This window comes from Ursus arctos, unplaced genomic scaffold (assembly GCF_023065955.2).
Source record: "Ursus arctos isolate Adak ecotype North America unplaced genomic scaffold, UrsArc2.0 scaffold_20, whole genome shotgun sequence".
NCBI classification, from domain to species: Eukaryota; Metazoa; Chordata; class Mammalia; order Carnivora; family Ursidae; genus Ursus; species Ursus arctos.
The window spans coordinates 13,852,565-13,877,383 of NW_026622875.1; the positions used below are offsets into that span (position 1 = coordinate 13,852,565).

Here is a 24,819-nt window from a genome sequence, read left to right on the forward strand (position 1 = left end):
TCATGATCCCAGGGTCCTGGGATTGAGCCCTGCATCAGAGCCCTTCCTCGGCGGGGAGCCTGCTTCTCCCTCCACCTGCCACTCCCCCTACTTGTGCTCTTTCTCTGACAATTACATAAACAAACTCTTTTTTAAAAATGCAAAAACTATGCTATGCTGCACAGGATTTAGCTCAAGGACTGTCGCTGCTCAGCCCTTGTGTACAGCGCCATTTTTTTAAAGGCTGCATGGTATTCCATCCTATTATTAAAAATTTTCACGGTTGTAAACATCACACATTTTTGCAGACATTTGCTTTCCTCTCTTGCTACCTCAGATATCAGGAGATACATTCCGAAGACTAAATGAATTCCACCCAATCTTTATAACCCTGAGTCCTTATCTTAGAAATGAAAGGTATACGGTAGTCATACATTGAACTGCAAGAAGACAATTTCTTATTCTGAAGTCTAGTCTCAGTTGATTATGATTTTTAAACACTACAAAACTATAATATCCCTTATATAAAAAAATTACACATAACAATAAGGTTAATGTTCCTTTTGACCACCCTCCAACCCTAGTCAATGTCATCGACAGTTAGTATACACCCTCGCCAAACTTTTCCTGTTAAGTTTACATGCTTAAATACTTAAATGTACCCAGAAACAAGGGTGTTAGTATGAAAATATTCAGCATTTTCTTTTTTGGCAACATACATAGCATTTTTGGACACAAATGATCTCTTTATTTCTTTTCTAAGAAAAGAATTCCTTTTTTTCAAATGACAGAGTTGCGTTTTGGTTTTTTTCTCTTCCCTCACTGGGAAGCTTGCTTAACTCGTGAAAGATAAAGAGAGCCTTTGTGTCAACTAAAGCGCCTCTCCTCAAGATGACGCCCTTCAGAGATGCTTATGGTAAATGCAAAACCATTTTTGAGATAATCGAGCAAGGGAGATTTTTATGAAAATCCAGGATTTATAGATTTTCCTTTATAATGAATACAGCAATGTATTTAAAATTTCATTTTCAAGCAGACTTACATCACCTTATCTCTTTTTTCTATCACCTTACTGTTACTCCCAGAGGCTATGTTTAAAACAAAAATCAAAATATGTAGTCAAAGAACACATCAGTGATTTTTATACTGACGTGTGCTCAGAAATAAAATTTTTTTTTGAAGAGTTGAATGGATTTAATGATTACAGAAATACAGACAATTCTAAAAATAGGAGCCCAAGAATTTTGGTAGGAACAGTTAGCTTGGAACAATTTAAATGCATCTGACTAAAACAGAAGTCAATGATACTATCTTTGAGATAAACATTTTAAAGATAATGTTTACTGTAAACTCTAGTATAAATGAGTAATTTATTTTTTAAAAAATTGTTAGGCTACCAGGCTAAAAAACATAACACTATCTTAGAATGCATTAATATTTTTTAAAAAACAATTTAAAAAAAGATTTTATTTATTTATTTGAGAGAGAGAGAGTGAGTGAGAGAGCACAAGTCAGGGGGAGAGACAGAGGGAGAAGCAGACTCCCCACTGAGCAGGGAGCCCAATGTGAGGCTCAATCCCAGGACCCTGGGATCATGACCTGAGCTGAAGGCAGACGCCTAACCAACTGAGCCACCCAGGCGCCCCAGAAAAACAATTTTTAAGGTAATACATTGTAAAAGTAATCTATCTGCTTAAGTTTCTATTATCAGAAATGAATTAATGTTGAAAGCAATTATGTGTGCAAGTGCCCTCCCACCCACCCACACGCACACACATTCTACACACAAAACTTTTAAAATATCACAATTGTTTTTTTTGACGTTTTGTTTTTTTAATTTTTTAAATTTAAATTCAATTAATTAACATATAATGTATTATTAGCTTCAGAGGTAGAGGTCAGTGATTCATCACTCCTATATTATACCCAGTGCTCCTTACATCACATGTCCTCCTTAATGTCTATCACCCACTTACCCCATCCCCCCACCTATTTCCCCTCCAGCAACCCTCAGGATGTTTCCTATGATTAAGATTCTCTTATGGTTGGTCTTCCTCTCTGATTTTGCCTTTTCTTTTTTTTCTCTCTTCCCCTATGATTCTCTGTTTTGTTTCTTAAATTCCACATATGAGTGAGATCATGTGATAATTGTCTTTCTCTGATTGACTTATTTTGCTTAACATAATACCCTCTAGTTCCATCCACAGTTACAAGTGGCAAGATTTCATTTTTTTTGACATCTCAGTAGTATTCCATTGTGTGTGTATATATATATAATATATGGTGTGTATATATATCTTCTTTATCCATTCATCTGTAGGTGGACATCTGGGCTCTTTCCATAGTTTGGCTATTGTGGATATGGCTGCTACAAATATTGGGGTGTAGGTGCCCCTTTGGATCACTACATTTGTATCTTTGGGGTAAATCCTGAGTAGTGCAATTGCTGGGTTGTAGGACAGCTCTATTTTCAACTTTTTGAGGAACCTCCATACTGTTTTCTAGAGTGGATGCACCAGCTTGCATTCCTACCAACAGTGTAAGAGGGTTCCCCTCTCTCTGCATCCTCACCAACATCTGTCGTGTCCTGACTTGTTCATTTTAGCCATTCTGACTGGTGTGAGGTGGTATCTCACTGTGGTTTTCATTTGTATTTCCCTGATGCTGAGTGATGTGGAGCATTTTTTCATGTGTCTGTTGGCCATTTGCATGTCTTCTTTGGAGAAATGTCTGTTCATGTCTTCTGCCCATTTCTTGATTGTATTATTTGTTCTTTGGGTGTTGGGTTTGTTAAGTTCTTTATAGATTTTAGATGCTAACCCTTTATCTGATAAGACATTTGCATATATCTTTTCCCATTCTGTTGATTATCTTTTGGTTTTGTCAACTGTTTCCTTTACTGTGCAAAAGCTTTTCATCTTGATGAAGTTCCAATAGTTCATTTTTGCCGTTGTTTCCCTTACCTTTGGAGATATGTCTAGCAAGAAGTTGCTGCAGCCGAGGTCACAGAGGTTGCTGCCTGTATTCTCTAGGATTTAATGGATTCCCGTCTCACATTTAGGTCTTTCATTCGAGTTTATTTATTGTGTATTGTGTAAGGAAATGGTCCAGTTTCATTCTTCTGCATGTGGCTATCCAATTTTCCCAACAGCATTTGTTGAAGAGACTGTCTTTTTTCCATTGGATATTCTTTTCTGCTTTGTTGAAGATTGGTTGACCACAGGGTCGAGGGTCCATTTCTGGGTTCTCTATTCTGTCCCATTGATCTATGTGTCTGCTTTTGTGCCAGTACAATACCGTCTTGATGATTACAGCTTTGCAATAGGGTTTGAAGTCTCGGATTATGATGCCACCTGCTTTGGTTTTTTTTTTTTTTCAATATTCCTTTGGTTATTCAATGGGATCTTTCCTGATTCCATACACATTTTAGGATTATTTGTTCCAGCTCTGTGAAAAAAGTTGATAGTACTTTGATAGGGACTGTACTGAATGTATTGATTTCTCTAGGTAGCATAGACATTTTAACAATATTTGTTCTTCCAATTCATGAGCATGGAACATTTTTCCATTTCTTTGAGTCTTCCTCAATTTCTTTCATGAGTGTTCTATAGTTTTCTGAGCACAGATCCTTTGCTTCTTTTGGTTAGGTTTATTCCTAGGTATCTTACAGTTTTTTGTACTATTGTAAATGGGATCGGCTCCTTAATTTCTCTTTCTTCTATTTCAGTGTATAGAAATGCAACTGATTTCTGTGCTTTGATTTTTATATCCTGCTACTTTGCTGAATTCCTGTATGAGTTCTAGCAATTTTGGGGTGGTCTTTGGGTTTTCCACAGAGTACCACATCATCTATGAAGAGTGAGAGTTTTACTTCTTTGCCAATTTGGATGCCTTTTATCTCTTTTTGTTGTCTGATTGCTGAGGCTAGGACTTCTAGTATTATGTTGAACAGCAGTGGTGATAGTGGACATTCCTGCCATGTTCCTGACCTTAGGGGAAAAGCTCTCAGTTCTTCCCCATTGAGAAAGATATCTGCTGTGGGCTTTTCACAGATGGCTTTTATGATCTTGAGGTATGTCCCCTCTATCTGTACACTGTGAAGACTTTTAATCAAGAGAGGATGTTGTACTTTGTCAAATGCTTTTTCTGCATCTATTGAGAGGATCATATGGTTCTTGTCCTTTACTAATGTAGCGTACCGCATTGATTGATTTGTGGATGTTGAACCACCCTTGCAGCCCAGGAATAAATCCCACTTGGTCATGGTGAATAATCCTTTTAATGTACTGTTGGATACTATTGGTTAGTATCTTGGTGAGAATTTTTGTATCCATATGCACCAGGGATATTGGTCTGTAATTCTCCTTTTTGGTCGGGTCTTTGTCTGGTTTGGGGATCAAGGTAATGCTGGCCTCATAGAGTTTGGAAATTTTCCTTCCAATTGTATTTTTTGAAACAGTTTCACAAGAATAGTGATTAACTCTTCTTTAAATGTTTAGTAGAATTCCCCTGGGAAGCCATCCAGATCCAGCCCTGGACTCTTTGTTTTTTTGGGAGGTTTTTGATTACTGCTTTGATTTCCTTGTGGTTATGGGTCTGTTCAGGTTTTCTATTTCTTCCTGGTTCCGTTTTGGTAGTTTATATGTCTCTAGGAATGCATCCATTTCTTCCAGATTGCCTAAAATGTTGGCATATAGCTGTTCAGAATATGTTCTTATATTTCTTTGGTGTTCGTTGTGATCTCTCCTCTTTCATTCATGATTTTATTTGGTCCTTTTTGATAAGTCTGGCAAGGGGTTTATCAGTCTTATTAATTCTTTCATAGAACAAGCTCCTAGTTTCATTGATCTGTTCTACTGTTCTTTTGATTTCTATTTCATTGATTTCTGTTCTAATCTTTATTAATTCTCTTCTCCTGCTGGGTTTTGGCTTTATTTGCTGTTCTTTCTCCAGCTCCTTTAGGTATAAGGTTGTGTATTTGAGACTTTTCTTGTTTCTTGAAGAGTGCTCATATAATCCTATATACTTCCCATTTAGGGCCGCCTTTGCTGCATTTCAAAGGTTTTGAGTTGTTGCTTTCATTTTCATTTGTTTCCATGAATTTTTAAAATTTTTCTTTAATTTTCTGGTTGACCCATTCATTCTTTAGTTGTATGTTCTTTAACCTCCATGTATTTGTGGTCCTTCCAAATTTTTTCTTGTGGTAGACTTCAAGCTTCATAGGATTGTGGTCTGAAAATATGCATGATATGACCTCAATCTTTTTGTACCAGTTGAGACCTGATTTGTGACCCAATATGTGATCTATTCTGGAAAATGTTCCATGTGCACTTGAGAATGTGTATTCTGTTGCTTTAGGTTAGAATGCACTGAATATATCTTGACGTCCACCTGGTCTAATGTGTCATTCAAAGCCCTTGTTTCCTTGTTGATCTACATAGATGATCTGTCCATTGCAGTGAGTGGGGTGTTAAAGTCTCCTACTATTATTGTATTATTATTATTTTTTTAAAAAGAGGATTTTTTTTTTTAAGATTTTATTTATGTGACAGAGAGACAGCCAGCAAGAGAAGGAACACAGCAGGGGAGTGGGAGAGGAAGAAGCAGGCTCCCAGCAGAGGAGCCCGATGTGGGACTCGATCCCGCAACGCCAGGATCACGCCCTGAGCCAAAGGCAGACGCTTAATGACTGCGCCACCCAGGCGCCACCTATTATTGTATTATTATCAATGTTTCTTTAATTTTGTTATTAATTGGTTTCTATAATGGGCTGCTCCCATGTTAGGGGCATATTTACAATTGTTAGATCTTCTTGTTGGATAGACCCTTTAATTATGATATACTGTCCTTTCTTACCTTTTATTACAGTCTTTGGTTTAAAATCTAATTTGTCTAATATAAGGATGGTTACCCCAGCTTTCTTTTGATGTCCATTAGCATGATAAATGGTTTTCCACCCCCTCACTTTCAATCTGGAAGAGTCTTTGGGTCTAAAATGTGTCTCCTGAAGACAGCATAACGATGGGTCTTGCTTTTTTATCCAATCTGATACCCTGTGTCTTTTGATTGGGGCAATTTAGCCCATTTACATTCAGAGCAACTATTGAAAGATATGAATTAGTGCCATTGTATCACCTATAAAGTCACTATTTCTGTATATTGTCTCTGTTCCTTTCTGGTCTATGTTACTTTTGGGTTCTCTCTTTGCTTAAAGGATTCCTCTTAATATTTCTTGTAGGGCTGGTTTGGTGACCAAATTCTTTTAGTTTCTGTTTGTGCTAGAAGCTTTTTCTCTCCTATTTGAACAACATCCTAGCTGGATAAAGTATTCTTGGCTGCATATTCAGCACCCTGAATATATCATACCAGTCCTTTCTGTCCTACCAGGTCTCTGGGGATAAGTCTGCTGTCAGTCTAATGCTTCTATCCTTGTAGGTTATGGGACTTCTGTCCTGAGCTGCTTTCAGGATTTTCTCTCTGTCTCTGAGATCTCTGAGTTTCACTATCATAAGTTGGGTTGTGACCTATTTTTATTGATTTTGAGAAGAGTTCTCTGGACGTGGATGCCTGTTTCCTTCCCCAGATTAGGGATGTTCTTCTCTATAATTTGCTCCAGTATACTTTCTGCCCATCCCCCTTTCCTTTTCTTCTGGCATCCCAATTATTCTAATATTGCTTCACTTTATGGATCACTTATCTTTCAAATTCTCCTCTTATGATCCAGTAGTTATCTTTTTCTCGGCTTTATTCTTCATCATTTTGTCTTCTATATCACTAATTCTCTCTTCTGCCTCATTTATCCTAGCAGTTAGAGCCTCCATTTTTTATTGCATCTCATTAAGTCTTTATTTTGACTTGATTACATTTTAGTTCATTTCTCCATAAAGGGATTCTTGGGTCTTGTATGTTTTCAAGCCCAGCTAGTATCTTTAAAATCATTATTTTGAACTCTAGTTCTGACATATTACTTATATCCATACTGTTTAGGTCCCTGGCAGTCAGTACTGCCTCTTGTTCTCTTTTTTGAGGTGAGTTTTTCAATCTTGTCATTCTGTCCAGAGAAGAACAGATGAACAACAGAACAAAATACTAAGATGTCATCAATGACCCCAGAGAAACAAATCACTAAATCACTAAACAAATCAGAAGGGACCTGAAACAGTGGCAGGGGATATAATCAGACAGATGAACAGAATGAAGAAATACACTGGATCCTGTGTGTATTTTGGTCTGTTTGTTAGAAAACTAGATCCCAAAATTGTAAAGAAAGAAAAACTTATATATGTACAAAAATGAAATTAAATATATGGAAAGGACAGAATGTAAGTGTAAAGATGAAAATTTTGAAAAAACTCCAAAAAAAGGAGAGAATGTTATCAGACAGGTGATGAAAACAGAGCAATACACTAGATTCTGGGTGTATTTTGGTCTGTTAGAGGAAACTGCCTCCCAAAATTCTAAAGAAAGAAAAACTTACATATATATACAAAAATAAACGTAAATACACGGAAAGGACAGAACGTAAGTACAAAACTGAAAATTGCAGTCAATCACTCCTGTCTCCCTGGTCTCCAACCACACTGTGTACTCACCCAGCCTGTGACCAAGAGTTTCTATCTCAGGCACGTGACCCTGTTTCTAGTCTCCAAACCCTGTGGACTCCTATGGTGTGCACCCACACAACTCCTCCCAGGGGAGGAAGTGGGGGGCAGTTTCGCTGCAGTTCTGCCACTTGCTGGGCCCCTGCTTGGAGAGTGGTTGCCCAACTGTGCCACAGTTCCTGGTTTAAGGCCACCCTGAGCTGAGAACCCACTCCTGCGCTTGCTGATTGCAGCTGGCTTCCATGCTCCGATGCCTGGGAACTCTGCCACATGCAGGCACACCCCCCTCCCCCCCTTCCTGTGACCTCAAGGATCCTGAGACCACACTGTCCACCTAGGATTCCACCCTGCTCCACCACCTCTGCGCCTTTCAGGCAGGGATGTTCCTCACTGGAGCAGACTTTTTATTTTATTTCTTTATTTGACAGAGAGAGAGCATGAGCCGGGGCGGGGGGGAATGCTGACATGGGGGCACAGATGACAATGGGCAGAGGGAGAAGTAGGCTCCCTGCTGAGCAGAGAGCCCAACATGGGGCTCGATCCCAGGACCCCAGGATCATGACCTGAGCTGAAGGCAGACGCTTAACTGACTGAGCCACCCAGGCGCCCCTGGAGCAGACTTTTAAAAGTTCTGATTTTGTGCTCTGCTGCTATATCACTTTCCTGGGCTGCTGACAGAGGCTCCCTCCTCCCACAGTTTACCTTCCCATTTATTGCCTCAGATTCACTTCTCTGCACCTTCTACCTTGCAGAAAGTTGTCCCTTCTCTATTTGTAGAGTTGCAGCTTTTTCTTAGATCTTTGGTCGTGTTCGCAGGTATTCAGAATGATTTGTTAGCTAGATATCTAGCTGAATTCCTGGGACCAGATGAAACTAAGGTCTCCTATTCCTCCACCATCTTGGACTATTGCTTCGTGTCAAAATACCACTCAACTGTAATGAATTACCAAATCTTAGTAGAAGCTCTGGGGTGTCAGTAAACTCAATTACCTATTTTTGTCTCTCAAGCTGTTTCTGTATTTCTTTACCTACCAGTTTAGAGATTACCTCTGGAAAATGAAAACCTGTATTAATGCAAATGAAATAAAAGCAGTTTCAAATGTTGGGGTGCCTGGTTGGCTCAGTCAGGAGAGTGTGTGACTCTTGATCTCAGGGTCGTGAGTTCAGCCCCAAGCTGGTTGTAGACATTACTTAAATTAATCAAACTTTTAAAAAAAGTGATTTCAAATGTGAGCCTGATTAAAAAAAATTAATTGTAATAGACTCTAATACTATATATAAATTAGTTTTCATAGGTATCTTGCATTATCATTACATCTTTTTTTCATATGAATAAACAATCAAAATAATCGACTTGACTATAGCAAAATAATCATAGTTCATGTTTTGAAAATATTTACTTAATCCTTAAATGACTAGATTATTTGAAATATCAAAATAAAATATTTTACTATTTTCTATTTTTAAAGTCTATATTTACTTTTAGAACTTATCAGAAAAACTATTTCAAATACTACAAATAATATAATCAATTTAATATATTTAGTACAGATTTTAAGGCTTTTCTTTAAAATTTGAACAATATAATAATTCTTTAGGATAAAAAAAGCCATATTATATATTCAAAGGAAAAATTTCCTCAACTTGCCTTATTAAATAATAAAGGACTTGTTAACTTAGGAACTTATAATAAAGCCAATGATGATTAAATTTAAATGTTTTTATTCACATGTACGGTAAATACTGTCCCCTAATAAAAAACCAATGACATTGTCTTTCAGTCTGTCAAACTTACTAAAAAATTCATGTGTTTCTTTTCTAAATCCTGTGTTGACATGGTATAGGATGCAGGATGTAAAAATCAATTTAATAGACATTATTAAATAATTTCACACATATGCAGAATCTTGGATAAATGGTTAGAATTAGAGATGAACATTAAATGTAGGCACATGGATATTTCATGTCCTCCAATGGGTTTAACAGAAAATGTGTTTGCACTGATTTCTGGTAACAACTTGCTTTCTGTGAATCTTTAAATACCCAATTCCAAATCTTCCAGCTCCTGGAGAAGGGCTTTCTCTTTTTGAATTTTCTCCAACTAGAAAAGTTTAAAACAACAAAATTATTGAATAGGAAATGAAATAACATAATTATCGGATCTACAGTCAAAGCAGCAAAGGAGAAACAATTTATAAAAAGAATATTTCTGACACTTTAACAGATCTACTGGAAAATACAGATTTAAAAATACAGAGAAACAAATTCTAATTTGTTTCTTGGTATGAATCAAGGGGGCAAAGGACAGGTGCTGTCTTATTGCAACACTGAGGGTCTAAGAAATTTTCCATTCTACACTTGGGCTTCCCTCAGAAGGAGAGGAAAGGAGCAAACAGAGCAGTGTAACCTGAGATAAACGAAGGAAGAGAATCTTATGTTTATTTATTTTAATAAATTGCCTTTATTTTTAATAGCAATGGCCTCAGTATGCCTCTCAGGAATAATGATTCTCTCATTCATCATGATCTACATCATATCTTCCCCTATGCTTTTCTGTTTCAGTGTAAAAATATTTTACCAAATATATGCCATATGTTTTCAAAATTATTCTTAAATTTATACGCTCTCCCACTTGATTAAACAACTGTTTATAATGAAAAGGGGAAGAGTGGTAGTGACTACATGCATACATGAAACACATAAAAATGACCTGATTTTTTTCTAGCTGTTTTCCAGCTGCTGCTTGTTCTTTCAGTTGTTCGATTGCTTTCAGTTTCTGCAAACATCAAATATATTATGAGTCAAGAGGAAGGAAGAATAAGTAATTTCAGAATGCAAATTTTCTCTGTTATAACTCAGTCACACGAATGGGAAAAATGAGTAAGGAGAATCAATTATCTTACCTTTGGATCAGGATAGTCTGTTAAAATGCTAAGGTAACATTTTTTGGTTTTTAACTTAGATGTAAAATTAAATCTTAAGAACATGGGATTTGGCAAAAAATTTTTCAAGCTTTCAAGTAATGGTATTATATATGTACAAGTATGTAAATATATCACCAACTTTACCATTTATTCCAGCACTTCACTGTACCTGGACAATGTCTTTGGCTTTATGAGATACTTTGTAATGCATCCTGGGAAGGCTCTAGAAACCTCGTTTTACCCCAGGGCCATCACCACAAACTGGCTGCAACATGACAAATTAATAAACTTCTTTTTGTCTCTGTTTCTTCATCTTTAAAACTGGGATAAATATCTGTTCCTACCTATCTCACAAATGTCTGATGAAATACTGAGTATAAAAGTGTTTAGTGTATTTCTGTACAAATGTACATTTCTTACTACTCCAAAAATCAATAATAAAGTCTAATAATAGTCTTTAGACATTTGTGAATAGAACTAAAATCAGTGCCATTCCCAAATTATAGTATTTCATAGTGAGAAAGCAATAATCAGAGCTGCTACAAACTTCTTAGATGCCTACCTTTATACATTTCTCATGGATTTCTTTCAATAAACACATCTGGTTTTTACTTAAGTGTCTCACCTTTTTTAGGTTCTTGATTTTTTTATCTATTTCAGGGTCTCCAGAGGTTGACTGCGATACAGTATTTCGTGGTGTGCTCTGTGGGGCAGGAGTAGGTGCCAAATCTGGACTCTTCTCATTTCTTGCTTCCTGCAGGAAATATTTTCAAAAAGTCAATTTTCTAAAATGAAAACATTAAGGTACTTCAACCAACATAGCCTTGTTATATAAAACGTGATTTTATCTTTTATATTACACTTTATATAAATGATCTGAATTGAAGGTCTCATGAAATAGCCACATTGTCCCATAACAGAAAGATATAATACAGCTTAAAAAAAGAAAAGAAAAGAAAAGAAAATCACAGTATAAGGAGAAACCCAAAAGGTTTTTACTATGTAATCGTTATAGGGAACACTTTGCTAGATCTAAAATTTAGAGTTAAAGTAGTATAATAATAAAAAATAACACTATGTTAGTAATACAATAAAAGGACAAATGAAAAGAAATGACTTTAGCGGAAAAAACCAGGAGGTTTCTATATCAGCCAATTAGCATTCCAAATTTTTGGATATGTTGGGATGTGCCACTATGAATGGTTTAGAAATACGAGGGAGCTTTTCTAATTTAAGGTGTTTGAAGTTTCACTTTTGTGATGTCCTTCAAAACTCTAATGAGTATGTATGATCAAGTACATGTAATGGATAATGTTACCGGATAAGTCATACAGAGATTTATTTATAATCAGACCAGTTTAGCTCTGCAACAAAGTGCCAAGGAAAACTCAGACGGATATTGCTCTCAGTGTGATCAGACCTCTGATTCTGAACCACTTCAGTTGCCCCTCACGTGCTGTATACTTGTCTCGTGGCCTTTGTGTATGCTAGAACAGCTTCAGGCTACCTGGCTGACCCGACTTATCCTTTAGGCCTTCTGGAAAATTCTCTCCCAATCCAAAAGACTGGATTAGTTGCACAACACATGGTATGTATCCCTACTTTAACAGTGTATTGTACTATCCCCCATTAGATTGCACCAGAGTTTGTTCACTGTTCTGTTTGTGCCCCCAGCGTAAGACCTGCTTTATTGCACATGCTAAATAAACGAAGTAGTCAAGGAACCACTCTCCTTTTGTAATTATGACAAGACATACATTTTGACAAGCGGGGGAAAAAGAAGTTATTTAAGGCTTTACTGGCCCCAAGACAGGACTTCTACTTCTTCCTTATAGAGTTTCCAGTGGAATACATAAAGCCCCAAGGCTAAAACTCTTACTCAGAGTTCTGGGTAAAATGCTCTGAATGCCAAAGCATCCCAGGTGGACATGAAACAGGGTATCACTCCTGTATCTTCATATCTAGAAATGTCTGCCTGGTAGTTTTTGGAGAGTATAGAACTGGAGTCACTTTTTCTTTTTAAAGTTATGTTAGTTGTACTTTTTGTACATTTCAATTCAACAAATATTAATTTCTAACCTTCTTTGTAAAAACACAGTACTGAGCAAGCGCTTAAAGTAGTCAGAAAGAAATTGTTTAGATTCTACTCTTAAGAAGCCTGTAAGTTCTAATAATATTCAGTTTGGTATTTTCATAATAGTAAACTAAAGGAGAAGAGTGGGTAAAAGGAGAAGAGAAACATTTTGCCTATCAAAATTCACTTTTGATATCAAGAAACAATTTTTAAAATTTAGTTTGCAAAGAGCTGAGGAAAATTTTGTTCTAGGAAAGAAGCTCAATGTCAATACATGTGAAAAACTATTAAAGTTAAGTGAAATATGAAATTTAACTTTCCACCATATTTTAAATAACCAACAGTAAGTTAAAATGTGTGCATTATTATACTTAAATTCTGGTCATTCTCTGAAAATGATGCATATATGGTAAGATTAAATTATTAGTTTCAATTCCTTTTGGTAAAGTTCATAAGCTTATAAAGTCATTGCCAGTTTATAAAAGTACTTGGTTAGATTATATACATCTGACTCTTTTATCTTTGATTACTTAACTCAGAGTCAGGGCTGAGAAAGTGGATCTTGTCATGGACCATTTACCTTTGTTCTATCACACGACCATAACGAACTCCAACCAGTCATCTCAATAGACATTTTTCCCAAGAAGACATACAGATGGTCAACAGACACATGAAGAGATGCTCAACATCACTCATCATCAGGGAAACACAAATCAAAACCACAATGAGATATCACCTCATACCTGGCAGAATGGCTAAAATCAACAAGAGAAACAATGGGTGTTGGCAAGGATGTGGAGAAAGGGGACCACTCTTGCACTGTTGGTGGGAATGCAAACTACTGCAGCCACTCTGGAACAGTATGGAGGTTCCTCAAAAAGTTAAAAATAGAACTACCCTATGATCCAGCAATCACACTACTGGGTACTTACACAAAGAATACAAAAATACTAATTCAAAGGGATACATACACTCTGATGCTTACAGCAGCATTTTTCTACAAGAGCCAAATTACGGAAACAACCCAAGTGTCTATCGACAGATGAATGGATAAAGATGCTGTATATACATACAATGAAATTATTACCTAGCCATAAAAAAAAATGAATTTTGCCATTTGCAAAGACATGGATGGAGGCAGAGTGTATTATGCTAAGTGAGATTAGTCAGAGAGAGACAAATACCATATGATTTCATTCATATGTGGAATATAAGAAACAAAACAAACAAGCAAAGGGGAAAAAGAGAGAGAGGCAAACCAAGAAACAGACCCTTAACTATAGAGAACAAACTGATGGTTACCAAAGGGGAGGTGGGGGGGGGGATGGGTTAAACAGGTGATGCGGGTTAAAGAGGGCACTTAAGTGTGATGAGCACTGAGTGTTGTATGGAAGTGCTGAATCACTGTATTCTACACCTGAAACTGCCATTACACTGCATGTTAACTAACTGGAGTTTAAATAAAAGCTTTAAAAAATCTTCTAAAATAAATAAATAAATAAATTAATTAATTAATTTCTGGTAAAAGGAAGACACATCATTTATAAAAATAAGATTAAGTTGAGTGGGTTTCAGAAGGCCCTTAAATCTCAATGAGAAGGAATCTTATACTGCCACTATGGAAAACAGTATGGACGTTCCTCAGAAAACTAAAAATAGAGCTACCACATGATCCAGTAATCCCACTTCTGGAGATAAAACAAAGGAAATGAAATCATTATCTCAAAGAGATACCTATATTCTCATGTTCATTGCAGTGTTATTCACAATAGCCACGGTGGAAATAACCTAAGTGTCCATCAATGGATGAATGGATAAAGAAAATGTGGAGTATATATATAAAATGGACTATTATTCAGGGGAGCCTGGGTGACTCAGTTGGTTAGGTGTCTGCCTTCGGCTCAGGTCATGATCCTGGCATCCGGGGATTGAGCCCCACGTTGGGCTCCTTGCTCAGTGGGAAGCCTGCTTCTCCCTCTCCCTCTGCCACTCCCCCTGCTTGTGTTCTCTCGAGTGTGCATGCTCTCTCTCTCTCAAATAAATAAATATATGAAATATTTGGGGGGAAAAAGAGAGGGGAAATCCTACCATTTGCAACAACATGAATGAACGTGGAGGGATTATGCTAAGTGAAATAAGCCAGACTGTGAAAGAAAATAGTGCATGGGATCACTTATATGTGGAATCTATTAAAAATAAAGTCAAACTCTTACAAACAAAGAGTAGAATGCTGGTTGCCAGGGGCTATGGAGTAGGGGGAATGGGGACAGATTGGTAAAAGGGTACAAACTTACAGTTATAAGATGAATAAAGTCTGAGGATCTAATATATAACATGGTGACCACAGCTTAAAATACTGTACTTACAACTGAAATTTGCTAAAGAGTAGAACTTTAGTGTCCTCACCTCTCAAAAAGTAAATACGTAAAGTGATGGATGTGTTAGTTACCTCAATTGTGGGCATCTTTTCACAATGTTTACCTATAACAACTTACCACTTTGTTCACTTAAAAATTTTTGTCAATTATGCCTGAAAATATTAGCTAGGAAAAAAATAAAAAAAGAAGAAATCTTATCTGCCAGTACTTAAAAGGATACTACTAACTTGTACTATTCAGGGCCAGTAAAAGATCTCTACTCATACGGATGAAAGAACAATTTCTGCTTTTATACAAGTCAAATACATGGAATAGAACATTATGCTTAGAATGATCTAAACCTGACCTATTTAAAGATATTTCTGGAGATGAAATATATTAACTACAAAAGAGCACACTGATTTTTTTTAAAGTTCAGATTTCAGCAGACTATGGTTGCATAATGCAATTCTATGCCTTAAAATAGTAATTGCCTACCAAAACACATAAGCAACCTAGAATTGTCAAAATTCAAGCATTACCCGCAAGACTGCATTATCTGAATCTTAAAAATGTGATCATGATGACTTTACTAACCAGATACTCCTAGCCTAGCTGATTGCACTATCACCATAAGCCATACACAATCACAATTTATCAATTATTACACTGCTGTGGTTTTTCAACTATAAAATCACATAAAAAATTATTTTAGAACAATTCCACTGTTTTGGGTACTCTGGTGTTAGACTCCCAGCTGAATAATTACCTATAGTAATGTAATACTGAGTAACAAAATGGCTTTATGGTCATGTAATTCCTGATCTCTCTTAACAAACATATGCTTTCAGAGAGCAAACTATACCACTTTACACAGGCTCCAACAAAAGGGTCTATAACAAGTAACCTACTACACAATCCCAGTAGGGTTTCAGGTTTTAAGGCCAGGTCCAGTTTCCTCAATGCCTCATTATACAAACAGAACTACTCAGAAACTCATAGGCAAACACAAAAGAAAGGCATTCTGGCTATTTAAGTCTAACTCCAACTACATTTTATAACATAAGAGTCAAGTTTTGGGGTGCCTGGGTGGCTCAGCCGGTTAAGTGGCCGACTCTTGATTTGGGCTCAGATCATGATCTCAGGGTCCTGGGATCGAGCTCTGCGTTGTCTGAGCTGTCAGGCTCTGTGCTCAGCGGGGGAGTCTGCTTGAGGATTCTCTCCCTCTCCTGCCCTTGCCCCTGCTCGTGTCCATGCACTTTCAAATAAATACACAAATCTTAAAAAAAAAAAAACAAAAAAAAAAACCAACCAATAACAGTCGAGTCTTTAGGACTACAATCTTTAAACTTTGAGGCTTAAATTAAGCTAATTTAATTGATTTTGAAAATTTTGTTTTGAAAAGATTAGTGTCCCAAATACCTGTTTTGCAGCTTTCTTAGCCTCGTGTTTCCTTTGATTTTTCAGGGCTGTTTTTGATAATGGCTTATCATTTCCTGCTTGTGGTTTCATATTCTGAGGTGGTTCCTCCTCATGCTGTGGAAAATGTAAAATAAAGGGTTGTGAAATGGAATCCATGTTTTTAAAAACATGCACAAATTATACAGTATTGTTATTGTGGGAAAAACTTATTTCATTAAATTTATTTTAAGATGACTGGCAAAGAGTATTTCAAAACTCTTATCAGTAGCAGGCACACTCCAAGTGTCAGGACGGATTTAATGAGCATCTTCCTATTAGTTGATACATGATGTCTTTCAGTTATACAAGTGCTGGCAAATACAGTATAGTTTTGTTAAAGCAACGGAACTTTTCTTAGGTACGACTACCGACATGTGCCTCATATCAAATTCGATGCTAACAACAGCTCCTTCCAGGGTCTTTTCGGATCTGACTACTGCCAACAGAAACCCTGTTGCCTCATTTGCTTTCTCTGCACAAGAATTACTTGCTAGGTCTTTACATGTAAAATCAGAGATTAGAAGATTAAAAATAAAAGCAAATTAAGAACTAAAACAGACCAGAAGAAAAAAAACCAAATAGGAAGTGGTAACTGCATATTTGTAAATCCAGGATTAACATAATGAAGAGGCCCACAGAACACTTCAGACCCTAATATTAAAAACAGATAATCATTTCCCTCATGAGATATTTATATAACCATCCATCGGCTACATTCCACAACAGACAGGGTGAATTAAGGATAGGATCAAGGAGGAGCTTGTATAAAACATGGTGACTATGGTTGGTAACACTGTATCATATAATTAAAATGTGCTGAGAAATCAAATATTCTCGCCAAAAAAAAAAAAAAAAAAAAGTGAGGTGATAGATTCATTAATTAACCAGATGGGAGGAATCCTCTCACAATGCATACATGTATCAAAACACCATGATGTACACTTTAAATACCTTACAGGTTTACAAGTCAGTTATATTTCAATAAAAGAATATACGTATGCTGGTTTAAGTCATCTCCACAGTTGCTCGAGGCAACAGGGGGCATGTGTGATCAAACTACAGCTTCTTATCAGGTTCACGTTTACTTATTGATTGCCCTCCAAACTGCTGTTATCTCAGTGTTAACTGTCTCTTGGACTCTATCATACTCGCACATCCAAAGAACCAGATCTCCAGGAAGTTTCTTAAATACCAGATCTCAGATCCACGTGGTACTTAGAAGTGCTGTAAGGAAATGGGCAGAGCTCAAACACTGAAGCTAGGGAGGAAGAAATAAGAAACCATGCTGTGACTTTATCTTAGCTGCATCAACTCTTTCAGGTCATAAAAGCTGTGTGTGTACGTGTTCTCCCTGAAGTAACTGAATATTTGAGAACCCACGTTCGCACAACGGACAGCTTGACGGCAAGTCTCTTTCACTTCTTTGTTATCCACACTGTACACAACGTTAGTTAGGACACAGCAGCTGAATATTTGTTTCACACATCAAAATTCTTTCCATAGTGGGCTCTCCTGCAGTACCTTGCTTGGGTGAGAAGTTTCTAGTCATGACAACTCCAAAAACTGACAAAGCAATTAAAAATGATGTAAGAAAGGACATGTTGTAAGGTCTTCTACACTATGAACATGATGTAGTCACTGACAGACCTTCGTTCCAGACACACACACAAAATCCACATGGCTGCTGGGGATCATGAGCTTTTCCGGCTTTAGTACTGTGCCTACTGTATATAATTTCATCCCTAGTAATAAAATTTGTTTTTTCATTTATGTCAATTGTTACGGGACGGTTTTGATGAATACATTGTAAAAGCGAAGGGTTTTTTTGGAAAGCCAAGAAATAAGTATAATTCATATGTGAATTTTTATTTATAAAAAAAGTAAGTTTTTTCTTGGGAGAGAATCCCATCTATTTTTTCCCTTGTGCTATATAACCCTCCTCCTTTGTGAAGTTATTTACTAGAATGTCTCTGTTCCTAGCAATTTCTTGACAGTATTTTTTTGCCACTTAGCTCATTTCTGGAATTTGATACAAACAAAAATTTCTCATTGGGCGTGTGGTTCCTTCAACTGAAATGATTTGATAGGAACACATAATCACCATGTCACATAGAAAATCAAAAATTTAGTGGAAATCTTAAATGTTAAAACAATGGTTTTAAGACATTCTTACCAAGTTTTATCACTATTTTTAAAGTATCTCTCTCTTCCTCTCCCTATCAAAACAAATTAGTTTTCTGAATCAGAGAATAAAAATATATACTGAATCAGAATTTATTCCTCTTGTGCTACCTTACAGATATTTAGAAAGCAGGATATGTTGAGGTTATTTCTGTTTTTATCTTAGGTAAGGAAAATTTTCATACAGAGGTAAGACAAATGCAAAGACTACTACATCCTTTTTTAAATCTAAATGCCAAGTATCATAAATGGGGCTTAATTTGTTCATAAACTTTTACATGTTTTTAGTAAATAATACAAAAAAATGTTTAAACAGAACATTTCAATGAAGTCAAGAAGTTACAGACCACTGCTAGATTTTGTGGAGGAGAAAGGGTTATTCTTTTGTTTTTGGGAGGGTTAGGAGTGGCATGAGGGAGGCATAGGAATATCTGTCCTCTGAAAAAGTACCTACTTCCCTGAGTGCCTAATATTTAAGTGGCTATATATCCCTGTTTACTTGGTTCCAGTGTATACCTATTGTATGGTCACCTTTATAATACCAATAATACCGTTGTTCTTTCTTCTTTAACATCATCCCAGAGACTCAGGTCATTAATAAATGCTTCCCTGGAGCTCGGAAATGCTAACAATTTAAAGCACATCAGAATCTGACCAATGCTCTGGTTCTAACTTTATGATACAGATGGGAACTGACAGCCTAAGGAAAACAAATATGTTTTGTTTGACCAACAGTGTTTTAAACATTGAGAAATTTTACATAAGCATCCAGACTTGTTTTGTCTTGAAAAATCAAACATTTTGGCAAACTGGGCCTAAATCTGCTATGGAAACAATTGGCTGTTGCTGTGCAGTTGTTATGGCCTTTAGAGAGGGCATGGTCTCTCCCTTTCACCATTCTCTCCCAGGCACCAAAGCCTTACACTACCAGCCTAGCCTGACAGGCATCTGAATTTGAGCACATGATCTCTATAAAGCCGGTATGTCATACTCTGTTCCCTTTCCCACAGATGTAAAATGTAAATTGTTCTAAATTGACTACTCTGTCAACTTGACAATGGGAGCTGTCCACCGTCTTCAGCAGTAGGTCCTCCATGACTCTACTCTAGAGTTTATATTCTAATCAGGTGCTAAGTAATGCAAGAACGTGCATGAGAAAAAGGTCTTAAGAACTCCACACACTGAAAAAATCTTTTCCCACCAAAGTAGTATAACTTTACTTACCAGTTTGGAATTGGTGACTGGCTTATTTCGTAAAGCTGGGGGTCTGTAAGCTGTTGCAACTTTAGGTTCTTCACTGGGTACATCACTTCGAACTGCTTGGTACGTTATTGTTTTTACTGGAAATATTCCATCTAAAAATGGCTGCCACGAAACCTGCCATAATTCTCCATTTGACGGTACATCATACTTGTGCAAGACAGAGCCAGTATAATGCCAAATCTTGTACCCATTATTAACACGTAACCTGGGAGCACACGTGGCTGTTAAAATATGCTCACCATCAGGGCACCAAGCAAAATACGTAGAATCAGAGGCCACTGGTTTAGAAATAAGTTTGTAGTTTTTAACATCCCACACTTCCATTTGTCCCCTCAGGTTTCCAAATCCAGCTAGTACTAATATATGTCCATGTGGGCTATAGTAGGCTGCATTACGAGGACCGGTTCCAAAGTCAAACACAGGATCGCATTTCAAGTTGAAAATCGTTGCTTTGGCAGGCATGAAACCATAAACAGCACAAAACTCAGTAGAACTAGAATTCCAAACGACATCATAAATGGGGCCATTTTTTGCTATAAAAAGAATATAAAACCCAAATTAGCAATAAATCATTACATGAATACAATATTTATTTGCCAAGTTATAACTGTACAATACTCATAAACATCTCAAACAGTAAAAAAAATCCAAAAATTTCAAGATATGTTACAATTAAAATATTTTTATATGATATACTATGGAGATTGATGCTTTATCTTTATTTCTTTTAAACATTTTGGCAATGTAGGCTCACAGAAACATACATTATTAGTCCTACTAATAAACTAGTTTTCATTAGAAGAGGTAAAATAGGCACATAGTAATAAAAATACAAATTACATGAAATGATACTCCACGAAATAAGTCCCTCTACAGAAAGGCAACCCTCTACTAAATTCCTTGTACGTGCTTTCAGAATATTTTTATTGAAATCAAGCATCTCTCTTAAACACGCATACACACTCACACTAAAGTTCTCTGCTGTTTCATTTGGTACTCTATCTTGGAGATTCTTCCATATAAGCACATTAAGATCTGCCTCACTCTTCCAGTGGTACTGTATTCCTGTATATTCTCAACTGTAAGTACACACAAACACAGCTGTAGGAGTGAACCTGGTTGCTCAAAGGTGTGTACATTTACTTGGTAATACCAAAATGCCACCCAGAGAAGATGTACCATTTTATACTATCAAAAGGTTTTTATTTAAGATTATTCTTTTTTTTTTAAGCAATCTCTACCCCTAACGTGGGGTTTGAACTCACAACCCACGATTAAGAGTCACATGCTCCTCTGACTGAGCCACCCGCCCCACCAGTTCTTGAGAGTAGCCCCACCAGTTCTTGAGAGTACGTATTTTCCCCTCTCCCTCACCCTGTGTAGTTTCATATTTTTATCTCTGCTAACGTAAGAGAAAAACCGTTCTCTTATCTTCCTTCTATTTTTTACTATAAACTAAGCACCTTTTAATATATTTATACATAATTTTGTTTCTGTTTCTGTGGACTATTTTTTACTGTCCCATGCTTCTTTTTCTGTTCAGTTATTGGTCTTTTACTGATTTACTTGACAGATTAACAAAATTCACCTTTCTCATATTCATCCCTTGTCTGTCTAAAAAACTTTTCCATTTTTTTTGACTTGCTTAGTTTATAGACTTTTCTTCCCCCCATGTAGAAATCTATATTTTATATATTCACTTTTCCCTTGTTATTCTGCCTTGTTAGAAAATATTTTTTCACTTTTAAGATTAGGAAAGAAGGTTGGGGTGTCTGGGTGGCTCAGTCAGTTAAGCATCTGACTTTAGCTCAGATCGTGATCTCAGGGTCCTGGGATTGAGCCCTGTATTGGGCTCCTTGCTCAACGGGAAGTCTGCTTCTCCCTCTCCCTCTGCCCCTTCCCTGCTCATGCTCCTTTATTCTCTCTCTCTCTCAAATAAATTAAAAAGAAAAAAAGATTGGAAAAAAAGGCAAGAAACACCAACTTTAGAACCAGTTAATCTAGTTCAAAAAAACCCTACTGGCATTTTAAATTTTAGGTTAATTTGGAGAGAAATGACATCTTTATAAAACTCTTTTTTTCTTTTAAAGATTTTATTTATTTATTTGACAGAGAGAGAGAGAGAGAGCACAAGCAGGGGGAGCGGCACAGGGAGAGGGAGAAGGAGGCTCTCCGCTGAGCAGGGCTCGATCCCAGGACCTGGGATCATGACCCGGGCCAAAGGCAGACACTTAGCTGACTGAGCCACCCAGGTGTCCCTATAAAACTCTTCTTAATAGAGGTCACATTTTATCCCTTAGAAGTTTTAAAGTTTTCTTCCCATTAGTCCTATATATTTCTTGCCTTTTGTTAGTCTGTATGGGATCTTTCCTTTCATTATGTTTTTTAAGTGGCTGTTTATACTGTGATTTCATGTACATGCACAGATGATTCTGTTTTCTCCTTCCAAAATTGTGTATTTATTCTTTCGATCAGTTACACTGACTAGGTCTTTGAGAACGTTAAATTATAGTAAAAAGAGGAGTCATCCTTGTTCCCTTTCTGACTTCAGAGGGAATACATAGTATTTTTATAAGGAAGTTTATCTTACTTTTACATGTTCAATTCAAAATGAAAAGTCAGGGAGTTTAACATCCCACAGAATTTTAGAACTGTATTTTTCTAAAGTAATTTAGCTCATCAAAATAAAAGATGAAATGGTAACATTCCTCAGTTCTGAATACAGTGCTAAACTCACTAGACCAACTTCCTGTCATAATAAGTAAGTCCCCAAAGAACTACTACAATGAAATTACCTCACTCACCAAGCTCCCCAGAACTAAATTAATTGGATTTTGTCAAAATAATCTATGCCCGGGGATGATTTTAAGTTTATTAATTAAGAGAAATTTTACCTTAATGGTTATTAAAATAGTTGAGTTTTATCACGTGATCCTCCTTATAGCATAGCCTTCTTTCTATTGTTTATTCTTTTTATTGTTTTATTGTTTTATCACAAGAAGACTATCGGAATACTCACGCAATTGCACGACAGCACTCTCTCCATTCGCTGCAATGTAGTGCAGTGTTTGTTCCCCATAGTAGGACGCTCCTGTCTTGTCAACATCTGTACTGGCTATTACTAACACAGCAGTAGCTACAACAATAAAAACTTTGATTAGATTTTAAAACACAAATTAAACTAATGCTGGTAAGAAAAAATATTTTAAAATGTAACAGAGCACATTTTCATTATATAAGCACTAGTATTCATTTTTTCTAAACATACAGGAATATGTCTCAATACTTGATAAATAAGATAAAATATAATTATCATACCTTTTTTATTCCATAGCATTGTAACCTTATCAGCTTTAAAGAAACTTTTATTAGCTAAAGCTGCATGAGGTCCATCAAAATTGGGGTACTGATACAATCTAACAAATGAGGGCGCACCCTTACTTCCTGGAACATAGACAGCCACCTGAAATACACACGTATAAATCATTACTTAGTTTTCTGAGGCATATAAACCAAGATGGACTTGTTTTGACAGTCTCTAAGAACCAGGAAAAGGTTTAATTTAATAACATTCCACATGAACAAAAACATAGAAATTACCTTGTATGGTTGGGGTCCAGGTGATAACACAAAATCATTAATTTTTTGCAAATGCAATTTATTTGCAATTGTGTCTGAAAAAAGCAAATAGTGTTAGATGGAAGAGAGAAGCTAATAGGAACATGATCAAACCTGAATGCATTATAGAAGATTAATGTAATTACATACTGATACTACTCATTGGAAGTCTCATGTAGGTAAGGCAGCATAGTGGAAAAAATGTGGAGTGGCAACACAGACCTACACTTGAATTCCTACCTAGTCACTTACTAGCGGGTGACCTTGGGTAACGGGACTGTACATCTAACTCCCACTGATTGATTTTAAGAGAACAGTGCTCTTTTTTATATAAATGGTACCACTCGGTAACCGAGTAGTAGCTGTGGGAATTTCTCTTTATAGAAGTAATACAGTTTATAAGTGATAGAGGAGGTGGGGAGACTTGGAAAATCACCCATTTGCAACCACTAATGAAATAATGGATCTAGGCACTGAACATTAATGTCAGCTAATCCTACAAAATTAAAGACCATAAGATGTTATGGTCTTGATAAAAGAATTGAGCACCGCTTATAAGGCAGACTTGCCCTCATCTCCCCAAAAAAAGAATCTGAAGCTAACCAGTTCTAGATCCAAGTAGCTATTTAGGGGACAGATGAACACGTTAAACTATAGGATAGGAGCCCAAGTTTAAAAAAAATTTGTAACAGGGGCGCCTGGGTGGCTCAGTCGTTAAGCATCTGCCTTCAGCTCAGGGCGTGATCCCAGAGTTCTGGGATTGAGCCCCACATCAGGCTCTTCTTCTGGGAGCCTGCTTCTTCCTCTCCCACTCCCCCTGCTTGTGTTCCCTCTCTCGCTGGCTGTCTCTCTCTCTCTCAAATGAATAAATAAAATCTTTAAAAAAAAAATTTTGTAACATTTGTATTATTAGAATTTGAACACTGACCAGATATTTTATAATGTGATAATGGTATTGTGGCTAAGTTTTAAAAAATTGAAGAGCCCTAATCTTCAAAGACACATAATGAGATATTTATAGGGAAAATGATGCCATGTCTAGCATTTGCTTTAGCAGAGTAAGAAAGATGTTAGATAGAGAGATGTATGGATGAGGTAGGACTGGCAATGGGTTGAAGGTTACTGGGACTAGGTGTCTACTTTTATGTTTCAAATACTAAATAATAAAACATTTAAAAATTTTGTATCACAGAATTTCAACAACTAAACTCAGAAAGAGGTATACAAATGTCTTAATTTTATAGCAATTATTAGATAATAAAAGTTTATTATAAAAGAAAATCTTTGTTATAGAATTTCTTTAGTTAGCACTTAGGCTTAGAAAAGTTATTCAAATGAATTAATAGCAATTATTAAAATAT

The 24,819-nt window shown here is 36.4% G+C and overlaps 1 protein-coding gene across 4 annotated transcripts in view; it reads right to left on the reverse strand.

Annotated features, from left to right (window-relative positions):
• Positions 1–7,981: 7,981 nt before the first annotated feature.
• EIF2A (eukaryotic translation initiation factor 2A) overlaps positions 7,982–24,819 on the reverse strand; it is a 34,611-nt gene continuing 17,773 nt past the window's right edge. For 2 of the 4 annotated variants that reach the window (XM_044383479.3, XM_026497278.4), the window contains 8 exons: positions 23,441–23,514; positions 23,159–23,303; positions 22,860–22,976; positions 19,802–20,373; positions 16,358–16,471; positions 11,130–11,258; positions 10,291–10,356; positions 7,982–9,681 (listed from right to left, as the gene is read on the reverse strand). In XM_044383479.3, the coding sequence (XP_044239414.1) occupies positions 9,616–9,681; positions 10,291–10,356; positions 11,130–11,258; positions 16,358–16,471; positions 19,802–20,373; positions 22,860–22,976; positions 23,159–23,303; positions 23,441–23,514 (1,283 nt within the window). In that variant the 3' untranslated portion in view covers positions 7,982–9,615. Of the gene's footprint in view, positions 10,357–11,129; positions 11,259–16,357; positions 16,472–19,801; positions 20,374–22,859; positions 22,977–23,158; positions 23,304–23,440; positions 23,515–24,819 lie in introns of all 4 variants that reach the window. The other 2 variants (XM_057315891.1, XM_057315892.1) reach the window with 1 other exon arrangement.